We start from the raw sequence: 26,600 nt of genomic DNA on the forward strand, positions 1-26,600 counted from the left end.
AAGGCACAGCCAAGGACCATTAACATCCACTGGCCATTAATTCCAAGCATCAATTCATTATTGCTATCCTGAACTGAAAATGGAAAAGAAATATAGGCATATGGATTTTTTTAAGGGTGATGCAGTTTTAATTAATATGTACAAGGCATTCATGGAGAACTTAATTTTTGTAAATTATCCAGTCACACTGCTATTCTCATCTCTCATGGTTCCAAAGAGGCAGACACAACTTAACGACTGAACAACAACAAATAATACTCAGCACCCCTCAGGTGCCACGTGAATTACTTGCTCACAGTTTCAACGTGGCATCACATTACATTTCTTTCATTGACATCATCTTTGTGAAGCTAGGTTTCAGCAGTTGCTGCAAGACAAGGCAAGTACCCTGTGAAAATCAGCGTGGAACAGGAAGTGAGAGAGATCGTATTGAACCCGATTCCCAAACTGGGAAAGCTGTGCAGTTCCCAACAAGGTGTGCAATCCCATTAGTAACCATGACTGTTGGAAGAATGAAATGAAAACATTTTGTCTTTCAGTTTAGTGTTAATCATTCAGTCATGCTTGACTCTTTGCAACCCCATGGACAATAGATAGCCAGGCTCCTCTGTCCATGGGATTCTCTAGGCAAGAATACTGGAGTAGGTAGCCATTCTGTTCTTCAACGGATCGTCCCAATCTAGGGACCGAACCCAGGTCTCCCTCATTGCAGGTAGATTCTTTACTGTCTGAGTCATCAGGGAAGCCCCAGCTTCCTCAATTTAGGTATACTATTTCTTAAATGGCTATTAAATGGTTGGGACAGAAATACTTGGGTCGTTTTGAACTCAACTACTTAATAAATGAAACTGTTAGATATATGTATTTTAGGCCTAAAGGTACTGGAAAATCTTACTGAGACTCCAAGGGCACTGTGAACCAAGAAGGTTTGGGGAATCTCTGTGCTAAACAACTTTAATATAATCATATTTCTTTTTAACTTGCATTAGTGAAACTAAACATTAAGCAACAAAAAACACTCATTTGTATGCCATTCTTTCAAATTATCTATTCAATATCTTTACTTATTTATCAATTACATTATTATTGTTATTGTCTTTCTCATTGATTTGTTCAATCTCTGTATCTATTAAGGCTAATAAACCTTTGACTCACTTCTTATAAATACTTACTTTATGACTTTATGATGTTTAGATGTTTTTCATTTTTATGAGTTGAAACTGTTAGTAATTTTCCTCTGTGTGATTTATTTCACTGTTTCAAAATTCTGCCTGATACAGAGTATCTACAACTATTTTTCTAAATCTTTAGAAACCTTAATGACTCTAGACTTTTTATAGATTAAGTAGAAAGAGAATATTTTAGAAAAAAACCAAATTCCTATCTGAAAGTGAGCTATTTTCCAAAGAGAACCTGTTATGTTAAATCATTTCAGTATAATTAGGTGCCCATCAAAAATTATTACAGTAAAATAACTCTGAGGGCAGAGTTTATCAGTGACAAGGAAGGAGAATGTTAAATATTCAAATATGTTCATGAATTAGAACAATTAGGTGGACTTCACAGAGATCCACAATGTATATATGAGGATACAAGGTTCTTTTAGGTGATTAGATTCAGTAACAACCAAATAAAATCTGTTTAACCCAATGTTTTTCCCAAATTAGTTTGAATATAAAAGTATTTTATAATAATTTTAATATAATAACAACCATTAATTTCTCAAGTAACTATTTTTCTATGGAGGTACATTGAGTACCACTGCACAATGATAATAAAATAGGCATACACTGCCAGAATTAATGTATTTTATTGTTTGTTCTTTTATAGGATTTGCCAAGTATTGAACAAGGACATATAATTCTTGTATCATTCATTTAACATACATTTATTGAGAGTCTTAAAGTGCAGTGGATACAACCCTGAATAAGACAGATGTTAGCCTTGATTTTACAAAGCTGACATTCCTTAACCACTCAAATATTTCCATTTGCTTTATAATGTAGTATAATTAATTTTCAAATTAAACTAAAACCTTAGTATAAGGACACAAACACCATGGAAAATAGTACGTAAGTGTGGATGAGTCTTTTAAATGAAACTATCAGAGAAAATTGAAAGCAAGATAATATTTTTTTTAAGTTTTAGCTCATGGTGGAAAAAGGCATAAGTGTAAAAAGAAAAAGTCTCATGTAAGGTTATTTTCATGATTATATATTGTTGACATCTACTTTTCTATCATTCTGTTTAAGTAACAAGTTTCACAAGACCACTTTAACTGAACACCTGAAATAAGGAACCTAAATGGAACTGAACAAAATATACACTGTAAAATATTTTGGCAGTGTTAACAGTTCTGATTTTCAGCTCTTCTTTATCATATAGAATATAATTACTACTTATTTCTATCTCTGACTAAACTACTTAAAAAACAAAGATGTTAGAATCTCAGAATTTCTGCAGCTATTATAAGTATATACCAGTCAGTTGTATACACCACACATATTTACCAACTATCTGAAGTGTGGTATGTACAATCACAATAATGACCATAATATTCATATACCATTGAACTCAGAGATATGTCTACTTCTTGTATAACAATTGTAATAATAATTGTTTAACTAACTGATTGATTGATGAATATAAGAAAAGGAGCTCCTGAAATTACAAACATGAAAAAGCTATAACATAGCAAGGACATGATGGAACAGAGATCTAAGACACAAGACAAACAGATATATTTGCTACTGTTTCAATACTACAAATGTGCAAAACAGTTACTATGGGAATAAAACAGATAAAACCAAAGAGTAACTTTCTGGGCTTATGGGATAAATAAATAATCCCATGACAGAAGCATTTCTTTTTGATATGATTTCTATTCTCTCTTTAAACTACTTTTCTTATCTGATTTTCCAATATTATAATAACTCAGGGAAGTAAGCAAGGCTTTCATATATTGTAATAACATAAATAAAAAAGAAATTTGGTTATCAAAGAGATCCAATTATATTCAAAGTAGGTAACCTGTTATAATTTATGGAATATTCATACAGGGTAAAGAATGATATATATACACATATCCATATTATGGTTTCAACTTATTTTCTAATAAGAGCCCTAACACTTACCACCTATATATGAACCCTAGACTGAGCTAAATAAGGCAATAGTCATACCTTAGTCATAGCATTTTTGTGAAAATTATAAAAATATGCATATAGAAAACTTAACAAGGTACTTGACATAGTAGATGCTTAATAAATGGCAACTTTTCTTCTGCTTGTAGCCTTCATCAGCTTATACATTGTATAATTAACTTATTATGTTTATTATTAAATATAATAATTATCAATCTTACTTCACTGAAAGGTTAAGTTTCAAGGTATTTTTTTCTTCATTGTTGTATGTCAAGCACCTAAAAAAATGCCTGACATATAAATAAGGGCTTCTCAGGCGGCACTAGTGGTAAAGAATCCACGGGTCAATGTGGAAGATGCAAGAGACACAGGATTGATCCCTGTCGGTGAGACCCCACGGAGTAGGAAATGGCACTCCACTCCAGTATTCTTGCCTAGAGAATCCCATGGACAGAGGAGCCTGGTGGGCTATGGACCACAGGGCGCAAAGAGTTAGACATGACTAAAGTGACTTAGGATGGATGGATGGAAAGCATTTTTAAATTTCTTCACATGGTACCAAGGATTTTCAACTGAGAGAGGCCATCACTTAGGCGTGTTATGTTTATTATCCAGCAGTGAACATAAAAGAGACTCTTGAGCTACACCTAATTTCACAAGAAAAAAACATATATGTAAGTATACTGTGTAATATCACCGTAATCCAAGTCTATGCCCCAACCAGTAATGCTGAAGAAGCTGAAGCTGAAGGTTCTATGAAGATCTATAAGACCTTTTAGAACTAACATCCCCAAAAGATGTTCTTTTCATTTTAGGGGACTGGAATGCAAAAGTAGGAAGTCAAGAAACACCAGGAGTAATAGGCAAATTTGGCCTTGGAATGCGGAATGAAGCAGGACAAAGGCTAATAGAGTTTTGCCAAGAGAACGCACTGGTCATAGCAAACACCCTCTTCCAACAACACAAGAGAAGACTTTACACATGGACATCACCAGATGGTCAATACTGAAATCAATTGGATTATAGTCTTTGCAGCCAAAGATGGAAAAGCTCTATATAGTCAATAAAAACAAGACCAGGAGCTGACTGTAGCTAAGATAATGAACTCCTTATTGCCAAATTCAGACTTAAATTGAAGAAAGTAGGGAAAACCACTAGACCATTCAGGTATGACCAAAATCAAATCCCTTATGGTTATACAGTGGAACTGAGAAATAGATTTAAGGGACTCGATCTGATAGATAGAGTGCCTGATGAACTATGGACTGAGGTTCCTGACACTGTACAGGAGACAGGGATCAAGACCATCCCCATGGAAAAGAAATGCAAAAAAGCAAAATGGCTGTCTGGGCAGGCCTTACAAATAGCTGTGAAAAGAAGAGAAGGGAAAAGCAAAGGAGAAGAGGAAAGATATAAGCATATGAATGCAGAGTTCCAAAGAATAGCAAGGAGAGATAAGAAAGTCTTCTTGAGCAATCAATGCAAAGAAATAGAGGAAAACAACAGAATGGGAAAGACTAGAGATCTCTTCAAGAAAATTAGAGATACCAAGGGAACATTTCATGCAAAGATGGGCTTGATAAAGGACAGAAATGATACAGACCTAACAGGAAGTGAAAGTAAAGTTGCTCAGCCATGTCCGACTCTTTGCGACCCGTGAACTGTAGCCCACCATGCTCCTCCGTCCATGGGATTCTCCAGGCAAGAATACTGGAGTGGGTTGCCATTTCCTTCTCCAGGGGATCTTCCTGACCCAGGGATCGAACCCAGGTCTCCCACATTGCAGGCAGACGCTTTAACCTCTGCACCACCAGGGAAGCCTGGACCTAACAGAAGAAGAAGATATTAAGGACCTAATAGAAGAAGAAGATATTAAGAAGAGGTGGCAAGAATACACAGAAGAACTGTACAAAAAAGATCTTCATGACCCAGATAATCACGATGGTGGGATCACTCACCTAGAGCCAGACATCCTGGAATGTGAAGTCAAGTGGGCCTTAGAAAGCATCACTACAAACAAAGCTAGTGGAGTTAATGGAATTCCAGTTGAGCTATTTCACATCCTGAAAGATGATGCTGTGAAAGTGCTGCACTCAATATGCCAGCAAGTTGGGAAAACTCAGCAGTGGCCACAGGACTGGAAAAGGTCTGTTTTCATTCCAATCCCAAAGAAAGGCAATTCCAAAGAATGCTCAAACTACCACACAATTGCACTCATCTCACACGCTAGTAAAGTAATGCTCAAAGTTCTCCAAGCCAGGCTTCAGCAATACGTGAACCGTGAACTTACAGACATTCAAGCTGGTTTTAGTAAAGGCACAGGAACCAGAGATCAAATTGCCAACATCTGCTGGATCATGGAAAAAGCAAGAGAGTTCCTGAAAAACATCTATTTCTGCTTTATTGACTATGCCAAAGCCTTTGACTGTGTGGATCACAATAAACTGTGGAAAATTCTGAAAGAGATGGGAATACCAGACCACCTAACCTGCCTCTTAAGAAACCTGTATGCAGGGCAGGAAGCACCAGTTAGAACTGGACATGGAACAACAGATTGGTTCCAAATAGGAAAAGGAGTATGTCAAGGCTGTATATTGTCACCCTGCTTATTTAACTTACATGCAGAGTACATCATGAGAAACACTGGGCTGGAAGAAGCACAAGCTGGAATCAAGACTGCCAGGAGAAATATCAATAACCTCAGATATGCAGATGACACCACCTTTATGGCAGAAAGTGAAGAGGAAATAAAAAGCCTCTTGATGAAAGTGACAGTGGAGAGTGAAAAAGTTGGCTTAAAGCTCAACATTCAGAAAACTAAGATCATGGCATCTGGTCCCATCACTTCATGGCAAATAGAAGGGGAAACAGTGGAAACAGTGTCAGACTTTATTTTGGGGGGCTCCAAAATCACTGCAGATGGTGATTGCAGCCATGAAATTAAAGGAGGCTTACTCCTTGGAAGAAAAGCTACGACCAACCTAGATATCATATTGAAAAGCAGAGACATTACTTTGTCAACAAAGGTCTGTCTAGTCAAGGCTATGGTTTTTCCAGTGGTCATGTATGGATGTGAGAGTTGGCCTATGAAAAGAGCTGAGTGCCGAAGAATTGATGCTTTTGAACTGAGGTGTTGGAGAAGACTCTTGAGAGTCCCTTGGACTGCAAGGAGATCCAACCAGTCCATCCTAAAGGAGATCAGCCCTGGGTGTTCTTTGGAAGGAATGATGCTAAAGCTGAAACTCCAGTACTTCGGCCACCTCACGTGAATAGCTGACTCATTGGAAAAGACTCTGATGCTGTGAGAGATTGCAGGCAGGAGGAAAAGGGGACAAACGAGGATGAGATGGCTGGATGGCATCACCGACTTGATGGACATGAGTCTGAGTGAACTCCTGGAATTGGTGATGGACAGGGAGGCCTGGCGTGCTGCAATTCATGGGGTCGCAAAGAGTTGGACACAACTGAGCAACTGAACTTGTCTGATACTATGTAATTGAGGTAACATAGGCATAAACAAACAAAAAAGATAACCACAGATTCTGATTCAAGTTTTATAAGACTCTAGGCTAGAGAGAGCAAGACAGAGAGAAGCTAAGAGGATGCTTTAGCTAGGGTGTTTATGGAAAGGCATTATCTCCAAGGAGATGACACTGAAGAAAATATCTGAAGGATAAAAGTAACCATGCCAAGAACTGGGGGAAGAGCTGAAGGTAGAGACGTCTAAGGTCATTAGTAGAAAACCCCAAGAGTAGGATAAAAATTAAGAAACCTCAGGCAGCAAAGAACACCAAATGAGGGGTAAAGTGGTATACGCTCAAACAGGAGAGGTGGGCAGAACTTCTACTGGCCATGATTAACAGCTTAATTTTATTATAAGAACAATGAAAAGCCATTAAAAATTTTAAGCAGAGAAATCGCATGATTTAAACATTGTTTTAAAATAACAATCTGGCTATTATATGAGGAATAGATTGGAAAACAGGGTTATGGTGGCTGAGAGCAAGGACTCTAGAGTCAGGCAAAGCAATTCATATCCGAGCTTTTCCTGAATAAATTGGGAATCGTGAAATATGCATAATGTTGTTATAATGGTAAGATTTTTACTATAACATAGCATAATTCTGAAAAGCACTCTCATATAGATAACTTATTCTATTCTTCAGCTCAGTTCAGTTTCTGAGTCATGTCCGACTCTTTGCGACCCCATGAATCACAGCATGCCAGGCCTCCCTGTCCACCACCAACTCCTGGAGTTCACTCAAACTCATGTCCATCGAGTCGGTGATGCCATCCAGCCATCTCATCCTCGTTTGTCCCCTTCTCCTCCTGCCCCCAGTCCCTCCCAGCATCAGAGTCTTTTCCAATGAGTCAACTCCTCACGTGAGGTGGCCGAAGTACTGGAGTTTCAGCTTTAGCATCATTCCTTCCAAAGAATACCCAGGGCTGATTTCCTTTAGGATGGACTGGTTAGATCTCCTTGCAGTCCAAGGGACTCTCAAGAGTCTTCTCCAACACCACAGTTCAAAAGCATCAATTCTTCGGCACTCAGCTTTTTTCACAGTCCAACTCTCACATCCATACATGACCACTGGAAAAACCACAGCCTTGACTAGACGGACCTTTGTTGGCAGAGTAATATCTCTGCTTTTCAATATGCTATCTAGGTTGGTCATAAATTTCCTTCCAAGGAGTAAGTGTCTTTTAATTTCTGCAGCTGGTGGCTGCAGTCACCATCTGCAGTGATTTTGGAGCCCCCCAAAATAAAGTCTGACACTGTTTCCCCATCTATTTGCCATGAAGTGATGGGACCAGATGCCATGATCTTAGTTTTCTGAATGTTGATCTTTAAGCCAACTTCTTCACTCTCCTCTTTCACTAAGAGGCTTTTTATTTCCTCTTCACTTTCTGCCTTAGATTTATTTTATTCTAAATTTTTATATGTCCTCCAGCATTCTGGGACACTTTTATTCATTTAAGCATGATACATTTCTTTTGTTTTATTATGTTGAGCATTTTGTGTGCTTGTGTGTGTGTTTAAAATCTAATTCAAGCAAGAAGCTCAAACCCAGTGCTCTGTGACAATCTAGAAGGGTGGGATGGGGTGGGAATTGGGAGAGAGGTTCAAGAGGGAGGGGACATATGTGTACTTACGGCTGATTAATGTTGGTGTATGACAGAAGCAACTATCCTCCAATTAAAAATAAATTAAAAATCTAATCCAAATAATACACTGTTGGCAAAATGAAAATTTAAAAAGTAATGTAAAAGAATAATAAACTTACTAAGATAAAACTTGACATCAGGGATCATACACATAATATTTCAAGCTATAGACTCTGGTGATATTATCATCTCTCTCTTTAAATTTGACTCCACTTAACTGTAAAATAAGGCCCTTAAAATAGTGCTTGTCACAAAATAAGAGCCTGTTAAATGTTAGCCAGTAACCTTAATTTTTACAATAGCCTGACATTTATCATCTGCTAGGAAACATAAGCATAACATATCTCCAGTAATCTTAAAAAACTAACATCCTAGTTAATGTAAGAATTTTCAACTGAAAGCACCTGTAGATTCTTTCATTCACTCAATCAATACAACATAAGGGATCCAGATGCAAAAGAGAATACAGTCATGTGTTTCATGTAGAATTTAGGATGTTTCATTTTTATCATGAGTATTATCATCACATTTTTGTACAATTTAAAAAGAAACCATGTTGATAGATGATTTATGATACCTTAAGCAAAAATTTAATTATATCCTAAATATATTTTATATGTTTATAACAAATGATATTGGGTTATAATATTTACCTCATTTGTATGGTTATCTGCCATTTGGGAATTTTCTTACAAGATTTGGCAAGACAGTACAGGCTGTGGATGAACAAGTTTCTTTGACTCACACGCACGGATCAAGTAGGAAAAATAAAAGGAGAGGGTGGAGGTTAGCTTACGAAAAAAAAAAAAAAAACAACAAACCCTCAACAAAACAGAAAACAGTGTGATGTGCCTTTTTGGACACTGCGTGAGTAAAGAAGCTGGCATGCTGCCCTTATTTCTGCCATGGAGTTCCAAACATGCCAGGCCTGCAGACTCAGCACTGTGCAAGGAATAACACGAAATAGCCACACGCTCACCCCGTTCACAGTAACAAACAAGTAGGATGCAAAACTGAATTCCTAAAGCTGTCTGCAGAAAACTGAGAATGAAAAATAGGTCCCTAGTTCCTGCTTACTTCTTTAGAACTCCCGAGAACCGAGAAAAGTAAGGAGGCAAGGTTCCAGCAGTCAACTAATCTGACTTGGTCTTTGAACCAAAATGGAGAGCTATATCAGATGAGAATGTGCTAGAGAAGAAAGACTGCTTTTCCATTACTCCTTCTAGCAATAAGTGTCTAATTAAAAAAAAATCTTTCTATTTTATATTGGAGGAACACCCATGGACAAAGGAGCCTGGTGGGCTACAATCCATGGGGTTGCAAAAGAGTCAGACACAACTTAATGACTAAACAACAACCGCCAGCTAACAATGCTGTCATAGTCTCAGTCGGGCAGTGAAGGGACTCAGACATATGTATATAAGTATTGTTCTTCCCCAAACTCCCCTCCCATCCAGGCTGCCACATAACATTAACCAGAGTTCCCTGTATTATACAGCAGGACCTTTTTGGTTATCCATTTTAAATACAGTAGTGTATATATGTTGATCCGAAACTCCCTAACTATCTTTTGCCCCCATCCTCCTCCCACTCTGAAACCATAAGTTCTCTAAGTCTGAGCCCGTTTCTGTTTTGTAAGTAAGTTCATCTGTGTCATTTCTTTTTAGATTCCTCATATAAAGGCTATCATACAATATTTCTCCTTCTACGTCTGAAAAAGTGTCTGAAATTTAAAGAAGCATGTTGTGTATACTGCTGCTTGAAAATTTAATGCTATTAAAAATTTAATTTCTTTTATATGGAACATATAAGGAAGAGTAAAAATATGTTCTTCTGGGCAGAAGTCACATGAATTGTCACTGCAGCTGGCCTGACTGAAAGTGGCTTCTCCCTCCATGGGAAAGGTGTTACATGTGTGTTTGAATCAGGAATGGAGACACCAATCCCATTGCCTCTCTTCAGTGTTTATTGCAAAGCATACAGAGAGGCTCCGCAGGCTAAGTGTCAGGACTTGACGGGTGAAATCAGCAGAGCACAGTTATGCAAATCAAGTGTGCAACTGACACTGCTTGTGTAATTATCAATGTAATCCTCCTCTATCAACCACCTCCAGGAAGGAAAGGAGGGGTAGAGGGTGGGGAAAGTTCACACTTGGGAGATCACCCAGAAAGTGGGCCAGGTGCCAGGTCTACAATCAGGTGAAAACAGTTTCTTCTCAAGGGAAGTCTGCAGTACAAATTATACTACACTTTATGCACCATCACTACTATGAAGGAGCTGCACTAGACTTAATTTCTATAACCAGCAAAATTTAATCCAATATGTCTTATCAGTATACTGGTCATGTCTTAGAATTTTTAAATGGATCTCTTTAGCAAATCTGGTAGAAAAGTCATGGTGATCTGGTTTTAAAACAATGTCAATATGGAAATAACTGATAATGATAGTCTTTTGGCCACATAGCCAACTTTCAGACATTTAAAATCCTTTAACAAAATAATCAGTCCTATTAATATCTAAAGGTCTATAACCTGTAGCAAATCCATGTTATAAAAAGCAGTTCATATGTAACAGAAACTTAAAGTACTTAATTATATACTTGTTTACCTCAAAAAATAAAGTGGGATAATACTGAAGCAAACATTAAAGGATTAGGGGGAAAAATCTATTAGAAAAACTGTGGAAGGCAGAGGAGAGACAAGAGGGGAAGATAACTTAAAAAAAAAAAATATATATATATATATAAGAAGGAAAGGGTGTATTTCAGGAGACAGTTAGTGATTATAAATGCCAAACTGCTTTGGAGGACAATCAGTTTATGGAATTCCTGATCAGCCAGGAATTTAAGGAAATCATGTGACAGTCTCTTAATAAGGAATAATGATAGTATATCTGAGGGCATAATCACTCTCATTGCAAACTAAAAGATTGTCCCATGTGAGAATACAGAACTAGAGCATTTGACATTCACTTGTTTAGCAATAATATGGTCAAAGGTTAGCACTATCTCAAACCCAGCCAGATGCCACTTTTGAATTTCACTTTCAAGAAAGTTGAAGAGAATGAAAAAACTATATTTTCCTACCAGCTTCTCTGACAGCATGTAGTTTATACCTTAAAAATGCCTGCTAGTTGGTTTAATATTGTACTAATGTGAATATCCAAATATATTCATAAGCAGGGAAACAGTCCTTATCTAAAACAACTAACAATGGTGGATGTTATTAACAGATGGATTCTTATATGTTACATCTGGTCCAGTTGCTTTTTATAGGACAAAGTAGCTTTAACCTGACAATTAGATATAAAGAACAAACTTCTTAAGCAAAATTTGTCAAACTTTGAATAGATTACAAAACTGTGTTGTGAAAATCAACATAACTGAGGTGTTTTGGAAATAAAGTAGGCATCTGTTCAGAATAATGTAGGCTTATTGATCTTAAGCCAAAAGACTGTGACACTGGAAGGTTCCTCAAATAGTTCTTACTCTAGCGTTATATGCTATAGATATATCACATAAACTAACTTTACAAAGTGTTTATTTTTAGGTGATATATTCAAGTAATTATATAATAAATACTGATTTAATTGAAAGCTAATTTAATTGAAAGCTAAAATCAGAAAAAAAAAATTCCTACACTTCTCTGCTCACTCAAGGATATTTTATTTATATATCTCTGAACAATAATGTTACAATAAACAAGGAACAAGAGACAATGAATACGCTTCCTTGGGATACTAGGATTTTTCATTTTCAAATGAAAAGATTCTCTTTTTAGCAATATATATATATATATATATATTTTTTTTTTTTTTTGTAAGAATGCAAGTGTAGTACAGGCTTTCCTGGTGGCTCAGTGCTAAAGAATCCACCTGCCAATGCAGGAGACCCAGGTCTGATCCCTGGGTCAGGAAGATCCCCTGGAGAAGTAAATGGCAACCCACTTCAGTATTCTTGTCTTAGAAATCCTTTGGACAGAGAAACCTGGTGGACTACAGACCATGGGGTCGCAAAAGAGTTGGATGTGACTTAGCGACTAAACAACAACAAAGCCCTGTACAATTCCATGGCCGAAACTAAATTTTAGATACGGCATAAAAACATTTGAGACCGTCAAAAAGGCATTCTTACTTTTTTTCTCTTTATAATTTATACAAAGAAATTTATAAAGCATATATAAGTTTCCATACATTAAAAACACATACTCTTCTATTACATTTTAAATATTTAATTTGAGCACTGTATTAAAGTACATGAGAAATATACCTGAAGTTCTAATTAGGAAAATATATGCACCTTTCTTTCCTCCTTGATTAAAAAATAAGTATGGTAAGTATTGCTTTGATTAATAGGGGTCCAGGGCTTAATTGAAACACTATTTCCCCAGTGTACTGGGTAAATAAAGACAATTAAAAGAAGTAATATATAATGTATGAAGCATACTAATCAAATTTCTAAGGAATGAAAGAACTATAATCACTTGTTAAACTAAAAATCAAATAGACAAAACTAATAAAGTAATTTTTTGTAGCAGGTGCACTGATTCTCTGATTTGTCACTAAACACTGACAGAAATACTATGTTATATTATAAACTTATGTAAAGAAAAGTAGGTGATTTGTGTGTAAATCTAAGGTTAATGGGTAAAGTTTACACTTAGCCAACATACTGCCATAAAATAAAGCAATTCTAATGAAATACCCAGTATCAAGACCAGTAGAATAGCTCTACACTAAAATAAATGAAATAGTTTTAAAAAACAAAGAAATAAACACTGATGATTGTTGAACAGACAAAACTTAGATTGCATTATTTCACTTTTTTTCCCCTGAATGGACAATATTTCAGAAATGAAATATAGCACCGCCATAACAAATAGAAGGAAAGTTCTGATTTCTCCCATTATTATCTTAAGAAGTTGGGAATAAAAACTAGGCATTGTTAACAGGAATTATCTACTCCTGAGAAAAGATGATCATATCAATCTATTTCCAGAAATAATATTATACTGCTTAAAAATTATTGTTAGAAAACAAACTTTTCCATGTCAAATACTGGAAAAAACTACTAAAATATCTGCGCTCTTTAAGGAGCCCAGATATTAATTATTCATAAAATCGGGCATTTTTTCAAAATTAAAAAATGTTATCAATGACTGTAACCAAAATTTAAAACAAGCAATCAAATCAAGTAATCAGGGCTTTGTACACTTAAGCCCATCTTTTCAGTCAGGTGCTAACTGGTAAAAGAGAAGGAGGGAATATTCAACACTGTTTTACACTTTCACTGGTATTCAGCAACACAGAGAGAGCTTTTTCAAAAATATTCTTTAAAAAGAAATGCATTTTATGTGAACAAACTATATCTGGAATTAGAATGCAAAATCAGAAACTCTCTATATCAAGGTTTTCTCTGAGATTTATGTTAGCAGATAGTTGCAGAGAAGTGATGCTAGTCCTATGCAGGTCATCTGAAAATCTTTTAAGATCTCTTCCATTTTATGCAAATCTGTTTTGAAAGTTAAAACAACAGCAAACAAAAGAAATAAGTTGGGAGTGGGGAATACTCTCTTACTCTGTAAAGTTTGGTCTCAGTGGCTAATGAGCAGCAAAATCCCAGGAGAAAAGATAACGGATTATATAATATGAGCAGCACAAGGAGATTAAAGATTAAATTAAGTGATGTAACAAAGTCACACAGCTAATTCGCAATGAGCCTGTTCTTAAACCCAGATGTCTTGACTTTTTGACTTCCAGATAGTATTCAATTTATCACTTGGAGTTAATTTTACACAGTTAAGCAGTGAGTGAGTGAGTGAAAGTCGCTCAGTTGCGTCCAACTCTTAGCAACCCCATGGACTATACAGTCCATGGAATTCTCCAGGCCAGAATACTAGAGTGGGTAGCCTTTCCCTTATCCAGGGGATCTTCCCAACCCAGAGATCGAACCTAAGTCTCCCGCATTGCAGGTGAATTCTTTACCAGCTGAGCCACAAGGGAAGCCCAGAGTTTAGCAAGACAGAGGATAAAATAAACATATGAGGTTGTATCATTTATTTCACAGCATGGAGTACAGATTTTGGAGTTTGACTGTCTTGGTTTGAATCCAGGCTCTGCCTGTGTGACTTCTCTGTGCCTCAGTCTCCTCACCTATAAACTAGGAATAATATTAACAAGAAGCTTTTCTGTCTCTCCAGTCCTTTGAAAAACACTGAAATGCTGGTGCTCACAGGCTGCTCTTTGGTATGCCCACACAGACACTTCTGGCAGTTGAACTGGATACTTACACTGAGTCAGTTATGATTCCATCCAAACTTATTTACGCCAGCTGTACCTATTACTATAATTAAATAAATTAACCAAACACACACATTCTAATAAAATAAGTACAGAAAGAAAGTTATTTCTATAAAAACTAATTTTACCACTCTGGAAAGATTCAATAAAAATGAGATGAAAATAACGCTGATAAATTAGAGGCAGGCAATGGAAATCTTAAAAATTAGTGACAAAAATCTGATAAATTTAATAGAAGTCTGATTGCTTCACAAGGTCTTCAAGTTTTTAAAGAAACTGAAAGTGGAATTAGAGATGATGTGTTATGAGTGTGGTTTAGGTCAGATAAAACTACATGGAATTCCAAAACCGAATTCCTCACTGAAAGGAAAGGACTTGGCCTTTTTATTGAAAGCTTCTCATATTGCTAGATTTACTGTTTTTAATTGATAAACTACCTGGTTTTGCTCTTTCAGGTAAGAGATTTAATTAAACGAATAAACCATAGAATGTGCCTTGTACAACACAAGGCTATAGAGAGTTCAAGAATTTCCAGACATGACCTGGAATAGTCATAACCTAACTATTAGGATTATACAATCAAAATCAAAACCCTGCCTTGTGTCCTCTAGAGCAGTGGTCCCCAACATTTTTGCAACAGAGACTGGTCTTATGGAAGACACTTTTTCCACAAACTGGGGGTGGGGGTATGGTTTCAGGATGATTCAAGCATGTTAACACTTATTGTGTAATTTATTTGTTATTATTAAGATCATCAGGCATTAGGTCATGGAGGTTAGGGAACCCCTTCTCTAGAGTATGCAAGAGAATTCCAAATAGAAACTTTCAGCTTGCATGGGACCTTACAGGGCTTTAAAAACAAGAGGAAGAAAGAAAAGAGCTAACATTTATTGAATGTATACTATATTGGATGTATCCATCCTAAAGGAAAATTAGTCCTGAATATTCATTGGAAGGACTGATGCTGAAGCCAAAACTGCAATACTCTGGCCACCTGAAGCGAAGAACTGACTCATTTGGAAAGACCCTGATGCTGGGAATGATTGAAGGCGGGAGGAGAAGCGGACGACAGAGGATGAGATGGTTGGATGGCATCACCATCTCAAAGGATATGCGTTTGAGTAAGCTCCGGGAGGTGGTGATGGACAGGGAAGCCTGGAGTACTGCAATCCATGCGGTCGCAGAGTCAGACACGACTGAGTGAATGAACTGATACTGAACTGATACTGATACTATATCCCAGATATTTTTCTAAGTGTTTTCTCATATTTCTCTATGACATATAAAATGTCATAGAAATATGTGAGTGCACATCAAAACCAACCTCATTATTAACCAATCTACTGAAACGAAAATGTTCTAATCTAAAACAAAGGAGACAAAGATGCAATATAAATACCCTAGAACACAACAGCTAACTAAAGAAAATAAAACAATGAGCACTCAGTACCCAAAGTAAGAGTTGGTATGGAGGAGGAGGAAGCAAGTCACTTTTTACTATTGATATTATTCATAAAAATCTGACATTAAAATCAAAATCATTATATTACACTTAATACCCTATACTAGTAAGTTTAAGCACTAGTTCTTATATTTAGCTTATCTGTGACATATTCTCTTTCACCTCCATAGCCACTTTTCACCTTTTGCTGCTCTGCTTCTTCAAAAAGCTAATTTCTATCACCTTCATCCATAGGATCCTTTGTCCCCTGGCTTCTGGTCATGCTCATTTAACATAAGGTATTAGCAAAAGAGACGGTAAAGAAGCTGCCTGCCAATGGAGGAGACATAAGAGATGCAGGTTGGATCACAGGGTCAGAAAGATCCTCTGGAGAAGGAAATGGCAACCCACTCCAGTATTCTTGCCTATAGAATCCTATGGACAGAGGAGCCTGTGGGCTATAGACCATGGGGTAGCAAAGAGTCAGACGTGACTGGGAGGCTAACATACATCAGCAAAAGAGAAGAGACGGAAAGAGTGAGGCCAAGCTGTTTATTCCTCAGTCACAGGTTAGTAGGGGTATATTCCTCCACGGAAGGTCAGTTTCAAAACCATCTCCTACCTCTCCTAATTTCAGTGACCTCTTCCAGGTGGCGCAGTTGGTAAAGAATCTGCCTGTTAAGGCAGGAGACACAATACATGTGGGTTTGATCCCTGTATTGTGGATACATCTCCTTCCCGACAGGAGATGTCGGGAAGCTCTCCTGGAGGAGGAAATGGCAACCTACTCCAGTATTCTTGCCTGTGAAATTCTATGGACAGAGGAGCCTGGCAGGGTGCAGTACATGGTGTCACAAAGAGTCGTACGAGACAGTGCAAGCACACAGACACACACAACAGACACTTTGGACATGGGATTGCTAATGGCTTCCTAATACTGCAGCTTTAGAGTATTCCAACCGTCCCTTGTTGGTTTCTTTTATGCCTACTCTTTCTCCTGTAAATTTTAGTGCTTCATCAATGTCTCCTGCATTTTCTCCATTTGAGTGATCATTGCTTTCCTATCATGGCCCTGATGCTAGTTATCGGTAGCAGGAGTGTCCCAAGGCCTCAGAGAGTCCACAAGGCATTTTGACATTGAGTTTCTCATGCTTGAAGAGAACAGGAGGGCCACCTATCAGGAAGTTAGTGAAATCCTAGTAATTCTATGTATGTGCTGGCAACCTCATTACTCAGATTATTACTGATGGTATCACAGAATGAAGTGCAGATGAAAGGAAGACTTTTGGAGCTGTGGTCTTTATTTGCTAAAAGGACAGTAGTGGTGTCTGTGTGAAGACTGTAGAGTAACATGGCTACTTCTGTTAGCCCAAAGGATTATATGAAGGAGAAAGAACAAATTGAAGGTCCTAAATCATCTTTAAAATAGTCCTTACCTACTTAAGGCTCGGGTAAATAAGGCTGAAGATCAACTCCAGAATCTGATTTGAAGGGGGATGGGACTGCCGTACCAAATAAACTGGGCAAAACCAATACCATTAGGTCTCTTTCTAAATCTGTTTTTAATAATTTTATTTTTTAACTTACTGTCTGTGCTGGATTTTCATTGCTTTTCTCTAGTTGTGGCAAGGGGTGCTACTCTAGTTCCAGCGAATGGCCTTCTCATCGTGGTGGCTTCTCTTGTCACTGAGCACTGGCTCTGGGGCATGTGGGCTCAGCAGCTGTGGCACACGAGCTTAGTTGCTCCATGGCATGTGAGATCTTCCCAGACCAAGGATCTAACCAGTAACTCCTGCATTGGCAGGCAGATTCCTCCCCACTGGACCACCAGACAGGGCCACTGTTACCTCTTGATAATGGGGTAATGATGGGGAAAGAGTGAAACACGTATTGATACTATGTGATGAAATACTGAGGCTCAGAATGTTGAACTCCTAAAACCCTACAGAACAGGACTTGCCAGAAGACATATTTGTCTTCATGCCTCCCCATTCCATTTAAGGAAACCAACTCTCACATAAATCAGCATTCCCATATAGTAAGAGGACTTCCAATTGGTTTGGAGAATGGCAGTTCTTTTTAGAACTCATTTCTATTACCATTCACAATCCCCAAGCTCATGACAAGTTAGATCCTAATATAGCCAAAGTCAAGGGATATCCAGGAGGTGACAACCTTATACACTGAAATAACTGCAAATCTTTACCAATTTTTATCAGTAGGAGTCCAGTTAGTGTGTAAGGGAATAGATTGATTCTAAGGATTTTAAATCAAGAAGGTGAACTACAATGTTAGATCAGGCCAATTTATCTATAGGAACATTCATCTGGGATTTAGTATTTTATTGTCTTGAGCAGGTGGGAGTGACTGGTTAATTGAACCTTTGATTCAATGATAGCTTACACAGTAAAAAAGTTGAAATGGCAGAATATTCTTGGCATAGCAAAGTAAAATTCCAAAATCTCAAGAAAGTAAGAATATTGGAAAAGGATCTGTTATAAATAACAATACTCCACAAGGACCTGTGGGACATCAACAAAAAATTACACTGGTGAGGAAATAACCAGCATTCTTGAGAAGCATCCTGGTAACTGTCTTCTCTTGGCTGGAGAGAACAATGATAGATGTTGCAAACAGATCTGAGCTTCTTAATTTAAAGGTAGGCAACCCACTCTAGTACTCCTGCCTGGGAAATCCCATGGACGGAGGAGCCTGGTGGGCTGCAGTCCATGGGGTTGCTAGAAGTCGGACACGACTGAGCGGCTTCACTTTCACTTTTCACTTTCATGCACTGGAGAAGGAAATGGCAACCCACTCCAGTGTTCTTGCCTGGAGAATCCCAGGGACGGGGGAGCCTGGTGGGCTGCCCTCTATGGGGTCGCACGGAGTCGGACACAACTGAAGCAACTTAGCAGCAGCGGCGGCAGCAGCAGGGGCAGCATTGTGATCTTCTGAGGTGGCAGAAGATATGTGGTAGAAATTAATTTCAGGAAGGTGAGGCTACCTTAACAAGCCACAGGGATAGGATAAAAATCAATGTGTTTTGTGCCACAGGGTTCTATGGAAATGACTAATGGGTTTCAGATTCCCCAAGAATGAAAAAGACACTTAGAATACCAAGCTGCTAGCTGTCTTACATGGACAGAAACCCTCTAGGTCTTGTGGGCAAAAATCCAACTTCAGTCACCATAGTGGGATTCATGATCTCTTATCCACTGCCTAGACCTAAGTATATTCACATATCCAGAGTCACATAATTTTAGGTGGAGACAGAGTCTGTGAAAACTGGCCATCAGTTCAGTTCAGTTCAGTCGTGTCCGACTCTTTGTGACCCCATGAATTGCAGCATGCCAGGCCTCCCTGTCCGTCACCAACTCCCGGAGTTCACTCAGACTCACATCCATCGAGTCAGTGATGCCATCCAGCCATCTCATCCTCTGTCGTCCCCTTCTCCTCCTGACCCCAGTCCCTCCCAGCATCAGAGTGTTTTCCAATGAGTCAACTCTTCGCACGAGGTGGCCAAAGTACTGGAGTTTCAGCTTTAGCGTCATTCCCTCCAAAGAAATCCCAGGGCTGATCTCCTTCAGAATGGACTGGTTGGATCTCCTTGCAGTCCAAGGGACTCTCAAGAGTGTTCTCCAAAACTGGCTGTAGCTGTATGCTATGAATTTTCTTCATAGCCATTTCAGAACCACCTGTGGCCATTTATGACAGTGACTGTGAACTGGGAGAAGGATAATACCAAATCCTTCCACAGGTTATTAGACAGTTGTATTATATTAGCTCTGAATTGCTATTAATCCCTGGAACCCAAAATACGACTGTGGCCCACCAGTCAAAGTGGGAGCTTATGGAGGCCAAGACATATATGAAGACTTCACCCAAGCCCATCTTACAGTACCACAGGAATAAATGCACTCAGTAATGGAGAGAATCCTTACATTGGTTCCTGACCCAGGATAGGAGGGCTATCATAAAAAGACAAGAACAGTGCTGTCTAATGCAAAATGAATCACATGTATAATTTAAAATTTTCTAATAGCCACATTTTTAAAAGGTGGAATTAATTTTCATAATATTTAATAAATGCCATTTCAACATGGTATTAACCATATGTGTGTGCTCAGTCTCTTAGTCATATTGGACTCTCTGTGACATTATGGACTGTAGCCCACCAGGCTCCTCTGTCCATGGGATTTTCCCAGCAAGAATACTGGACGGGGGTTGCCATTTCTTTCTCCAGAGGATCTTCCTGACCCAGGGATTGAACCTGTGCCAGCTGCATTGCAGGCGGATTCTTTACCACTGGGCCATGGGGAAGCCCATATGTACAGGTGCTTAATAGCCACAGATGGCTAGTGGCTACCATACTGGGAATCACAGCCCTTAGAACTGTCACTTCTTCCAAGACAGTAAACTAAAACCAAAAGATGTTGGGGTGGTCATTCCTACTACAAACCCATTTAAACTGTTTGCTAGGCTAATGCAAGACCTAGATGGTTCTGTGGATGAATGAAGATTTAGTTATACCAGAATGGCAAATACAGAAGCAGTTCTAGCTATAATATCTTTGTTGGAGCATATTAACACAGCCCCTGACATCATGTATGCAACTCCAACTTAATTTCTTTTAAAAGTTTCCTTATCAATAAAGATAATCAGAAGCAGTTTGCCTTTACAATGCAGAGACAACATACTTTCACCATCTTACCCTAAGGCTAGGTCAACTTCTCCTCTCTTTGCCATAATATAGGGCAAAGAAATCTTGTTCATCTTGACATCTCACATAACATCAACCTGGGGCATTACCTTCATGGTATTATACTAATTGGATTTGGTGAGCAGGAAGTAGTAAACACTAAAATGTCTCATCAAGATATATGCCAGAGGATAGGAGGTGATCTCTACGAAAAGTTTAGACACCTGCAGCAATGGTGAAATTTTAGGGGCCCAGCGATGCAGGCATGTGGAAACAGAGCCTCTACAGTAAATGATAAGTTGCTGTACCTTGTACCTTTCATCATGAGGGAGCAGGCAGAAAATGTGGTGCCCCCTCTTTGAATTTTAGAAACAAGATATACTATGTTTGGGTATTCCACTCTGATGCACGTATTCAATAATCCATAAGGCTGTCAACCTTGAGAGCGGACTGGGGCAAGAAAGGTAGACTGAGACTGCAGTATACTCTGCCGCAGGGAAAGCTGCCGTGTAGGTCTCTGGCTCAAGGGTTCAGCAATGCCACGATTTTTGGAAATACATGTGTCAAGCCAAGATGGTGTGTGACGTAATTGCTACTGCAGGATCGGAGTGCAGATCCCCAATGGAGGAAATGTATGTGATCTTCTCAACAATGATTTGCCATTTGAAAAGTAGCTCCTAATTTGCTATTGGACTCGTGTTAAGACTGAGTATTAGGATATGAAACTCCAAATGACTGTGTGGCTCAAACTATACAAAATGAACTATGTGGTAATCTGATTCAACATACAAAATAAGATGTACACAAGGGCATTTCACTATTAAATGAAATGGACCACACAGGTCTGGGAAACCCAGGTATATACTTCATGAGCAAGTAGCTCACGCGTCTCTGATACCCGCCACTACTGCTTCACAATATCTCACATCTGGCCTCATGGGGTGTTCTCAATGACAGATTCACATAGGATAAAACTGCATGAACTCAGCCTGTGAATGGACTGCATGGCATTTGGTACTAGCTGCAACTACTGTACTAGAGGCCCAGTGAAGAGGGCTCCCCCTAAATCCTAGTAGTGAAACGATAACCCCTCCAGCTGTACACTTTGCATGTAAGAAAAGATAGATGAGGAAATGATAGATGGCATGGCCATATAGTCAAGGACTTGGAAAAACAAGACTGGAAGATTGAAGATAGAAGGTTTGGGGGAGAGTTATGCATATGTGCCTCTCAGAACTGGTACAAAGTGTGACAATGTGGTATCTTACATGAATTCCCTCCAGAGGGCATCTGTTGTGGAGGAGGCTCTGAGTAGTCTGGAAAAGATTATGTGATGGGTGACTCAAAACAATCAGATAATCTATACTATGGGTATCAGATTCTTTACCTAGCTACCCTAGTGCCTGCTTAAGTGGCCCACATACAAAGTGAAAAGAGGGGCAATGATGGAAACTCTATAGACTTCAACAACATAGATTTCCCCTGCTCTGTGACTAATTTAACTAGCACAACTGCTGAGTTCACCACCTTCCAATGCTGGGACTCTGATATGGCACTGTTCTCCAAAGGGATCAACCAGTCAATCAGTGACTGGCAGATTACAATGAACTTCTTTCTACCTGAAGGAGGGAGAAATTTATTCTCACAGGAATTGATAGATATTCAGAATATAGATTTACCTCCCTTTTGGTGCTTTTGTATGCTCCTCCTCACCTGGATGTAACAGAATGCCTTTAACAACCACTATAGTATTCCTTAAAATATTGACTTTAAGCAGGAAATTCTTTACAAGGCAAAGGAAATACAGCAATGGTTCCAAACCATTTCCAGATTGCACTAGCCCTATCTTGTGCCACATTATTGTGAATCATTTGGCCAAATGGAGTATACTGGCCCACAAGTGGCATGGTTCATGTATGATTGCTAACTGGGAGAAGTTTGAGTATGTTCTACAGGATATGATAAATGCCTAAAGTCATCTATCTTCCCCATTGCCACAGTGCATGTTTGATTACAAAGAGGTTAAGGTAGTAGTGGCCACAATACATCAAATAACCCATTTAAAGGGTTTTCACTTCTGTGCTGAAACCTTGGGATTGCTGGTTTCGGAGATCTCAATGCCCCAAAGTTACCACCAGGGATCAGAGTTCTGTTACTATTTTATTGAAAGCTGAGACTACTCCCTGCCTATATGGGGCTTTTCAAGCTACTGAATTAACAGAAAGAAAAGTAGGCTATTGGCTGGTAAACTTTCCAGATTACTAAAATGATTTGGGGTTGTTGCTATATGATATGGGCAAGGACAACTAAGTTAGAAGCTCAGCAGATTTATTGGAACATCTCTAACAAAAACTTGTCCAGTAATTCTGGTTATTGAAAAGCTACAGTAATCCAAGGACAAAAAGGTCACCAAATACTCAAAACGTTTAGGAATTAGGCTGTGGATCACCCATCAAAGAACCTTGTCCAGCCCAGGTGCTAAAAAGAGGGTGAAAATAAGGGCAAGATGGAATCAGCAGTGGAAGAAGAAAGTTATAATGACCAACTTGAGTTTTCTGATCAGTTAGAGAAGCATGGACTTTGGCAGCTATGTTTTATGTTTCATCTATTATGAACAGCATTGGTGATGGCTAGTATTTCAGATTCAAAGTATGTCTGAGCTGATATCACACCTTAATGAAGCAGTAGGTGGATGACACCCATCTGTCCCTTTCATCTCTCTGTTAAACTCCCCTTATTAGCCAATATGAGCATATCTGTTTATATATCTGCAAAAACCATAACTTAGTATACCAAATTGCAAAATCATAAGGGCAATTATAGAGACATATCTTTTTTTTTGAACCTCAAAGTAGCAAAGTATTTATTTACAAAATTTACAGTTTCATAGGGAATGCCCTAGCTGTGAAATGGTTAGGGCTCCGTGTTTTCACTGCAGGGTTACAGGTTTGATCCCTGGTATAGGAACTAAGATCTTGCAAGCCATATAGAACAGCCAAAAAAAAAAAAAAATTACAGTTTCTTAGAAACAGCTTTAATCTATGCACATAAACTTTATAATTATATTGAACCATAAAAATAATGGTGTTTGGCCTTGCCAAAGCCAATGTAAGGGGCTTACTTTTGAGCACCATCTTTCCCTCCCCTCACTCCACTAGACACCAAATAGGAGCCCCTAGATGAGCCACGCCTAATATGTATAAAGAAACTGAGGATAGCTGCCCAGTTCAGTCTAATACAAAAACCAAGGTGTCTTGATTTTTTAGACACTACCCATAGGGATAAACCTCTTAAAAGAGCAAAAAAGAAATCAAGGAAATGGAAATTGAGATGAAGGTTAAATGTCTTCTGGAGGTGTCACCAGACAATGAACCTTCTAGAAGGAATCTAGCAATCACCAGGTAGAGTAAATGTATACACCAAACCATGATACTAAAAATGACACAATTTTGTAAATTTTGTAAAGAGTGAAATACATGCTTACAGCTATATTTTTGCCTCAACTTCATTCCCATGGAAAGCTACGTTTTATATTAATATCATCCTTGGTCAACCGACTAATGCTTTAATAATCCAGAGCTCATGGCCAGCTAAAGGAAATAACTGTCAGGTCTTAAAAGTATCTTTCAAAAAATAATACTTCTTATAATAAAACAATACCACTTTAATATATAATTTTCACAGCATAATTTCTAAATAAAATATAATATGTCATGGTTGGAAATAAGTAAACTGCCTTAAGTCAGGGAAGAATATAAAGCATATACTTAAAATATTTTAATATTTCATTAATTTTATTTTTTAATCGAGTTAATATCTAAATTGTTTTACATATTTCTCATTCATGTTAAAAAACTGGGTAAAGCCTTAAGGATTAACAGGAAAAATGTAAAGAAAGATAATACAAGCATTACCTCACAACCCACAGTACTCTGTCAATTTGTCAATGTAGATGAAAATATCACTTTCATCATATCTTCATATTAAAATTAAATTTTAATATGTCATTATGAACAGAAGGAGCATATAAAACTGGCTTGAGAGTATTCTATATTAATTTTCCACCTTTAACTTCTTGGTTATAGCAATTCATGCTAAAAGTCAAATGAAATTCATTCAGATTTCTAATCATTCTTTTGCTTTTATGTACTATATTCTGGCATTAAAAAAAAATCAAACAGTCTAGATTTTTCTAATGATTTATGAAGCAGAGAAAAGTTTCAGAGAGCATCCAATGACTATGATTTGAAAGTTAAAGAAACAAGGAGAGTTAAAATGAAATATAAAATACTCTCACAGCTAATTTTCTAATGAACATAATATTTTCAAGTTTAAAATAGTTATATTTGATACCCCCTGAAGTCCCCGCCCAGGTACTCTATCAGTCAAAAAAAGTCACAGCATTTCTCTCCTCTATGCTAACATCAACATGTAACTATATATTTTTACTGGGTTTTCCATTATTCTGGACTAACCACAATTACTTCATTAATAATTATAAAATTTAAAATTATAGAAAATGTAACAGCTGTTTTCATCAATGGCTTGAAACTCTTCAATTGACAGTACTCTTTTCTGCCAAGTCTATAAATCTAAAAAAGAAGGGCCAAATGCATCCTGCAAAATCTGTCAGTTATTCAATGTATACAAAAAAAAATCATCTACCTCATTCTCAGCTATGTACCAAAGCTCTAAGTTACTTTGAATTATTCTATAGCACACTTCTGAATTCCCACATTTTAGTTTTCTTCTGAAAGAACTCGTGGCACTTACCAGAGTGGGTCCTGAGGTGTCCTGTGAGGGCGTCCCTTCTTCTACAGGCATAGCTACAGAAAGGACATTTGAACGGCTTCTCTCCAGAGTGTAACTTTATGTGTCTCAGAAGGTTGCCCTTCTGAGTAAAAGAAGCTCCACACTGGTTACAATGAAAGGGACGTTCACCTGCAGAACGGTAAAGAGGTGGGGAAGATCAAGTAGGTTATGTGCAAGTGACTAATTGGATCTACAATGTTAACCAGAGCCAGTTCTCTGTGCTGAGAATGTCCATCTCCCTCCTGTGTCCTCTAAATCTTTATCTTCCTCGAATTTGCTTTGCTAATACCAAAGTCCCAAACTTTAGGTCAAGTGCCATCTCCTTTCTTCATATAAATTTCACAGGATTCTTGTCACTGACTGGAAAGAACAACAGTCAGAACATCGGCCACCGGCTGAAAAACTAGGTGCCATCAATTAACTGGTTTTACAGGTTGCTTTACATACAATATTTCAAACCACAGGATGGCATTACTAATTTGGTGTTAATAACTTCAAATTACAAATAAACAAGTGGAAGTTCTAATATCGAAGCATCTGATTATAGTCACAGATTATAAGTACTGGAGCTGATCATGACTCTTGGTCAATCTGACTGTAAAATCTTGCTCTCTTTATTGTACCACGTTATTATCTCTTTTTAAAAAAATGACAGAAACTTTGAGCTGAAAAGGACCTATAGTCTAACTCTCTAGCTGATCATTTTCTTATCAGGGGGCCAAAGAGGTTCAATGAATGAACTGGGTTACAAAGCTCATTACCACAAAAATCTCAAAATAGAGCTTAGGTCTATCAATTTACCAAGTCACCAACAATAAAACCTGTGGCAAATTTTCCTGACACAATCAGAGAAAATCCAAAGAAAATTATTCGTCCAGATATTTCCCGTACATGTATTCTCTTTTTCTTGTGAAAATAATTTATTTGATGGGAACGTTTTCTACTATTACTGATATTGCTCTAAAATTGTTTAAGCCAGAATCATCAGTTGTCTGTCAACCGATAGCCATCAATAGGCTGTCAACAGTCATCCAAGGTAAAA

The 26,600-nt window shown here is 37.9% G+C and overlaps 1 protein-coding gene across 3 annotated transcripts in view; it reads right to left on the bottom strand.

Moving 5' to 3' along the window:
- The window catches only part of IKZF2 (IKAROS family zinc finger 2), a 167,228-nt gene that overhangs the window by 29,501 nt on the left and 111,127 nt on the right, over positions 1-26,600 (bottom strand). For all 3 annotated transcript variants that reach the window (XM_068967789.1, XM_068967788.1, XM_068967787.1), the window contains exon 4: positions 25,520-25,687. In XM_068967789.1, the coding sequence (XP_068823890.1) occupies positions 25,520-25,687 (168 nt within the window). The remainder of the gene's footprint in view (positions 1-25,519; positions 25,688-26,600) is intronic.

Source organism: Capricornis sumatraensis, chromosome 3 (assembly GCF_032405125.1).
Source record: "Capricornis sumatraensis isolate serow.1 chromosome 3, serow.2, whole genome shotgun sequence".
NCBI lineage: Eukaryota > Metazoa > Chordata > Mammalia > Artiodactyla > Bovidae > Capricornis > Capricornis sumatraensis.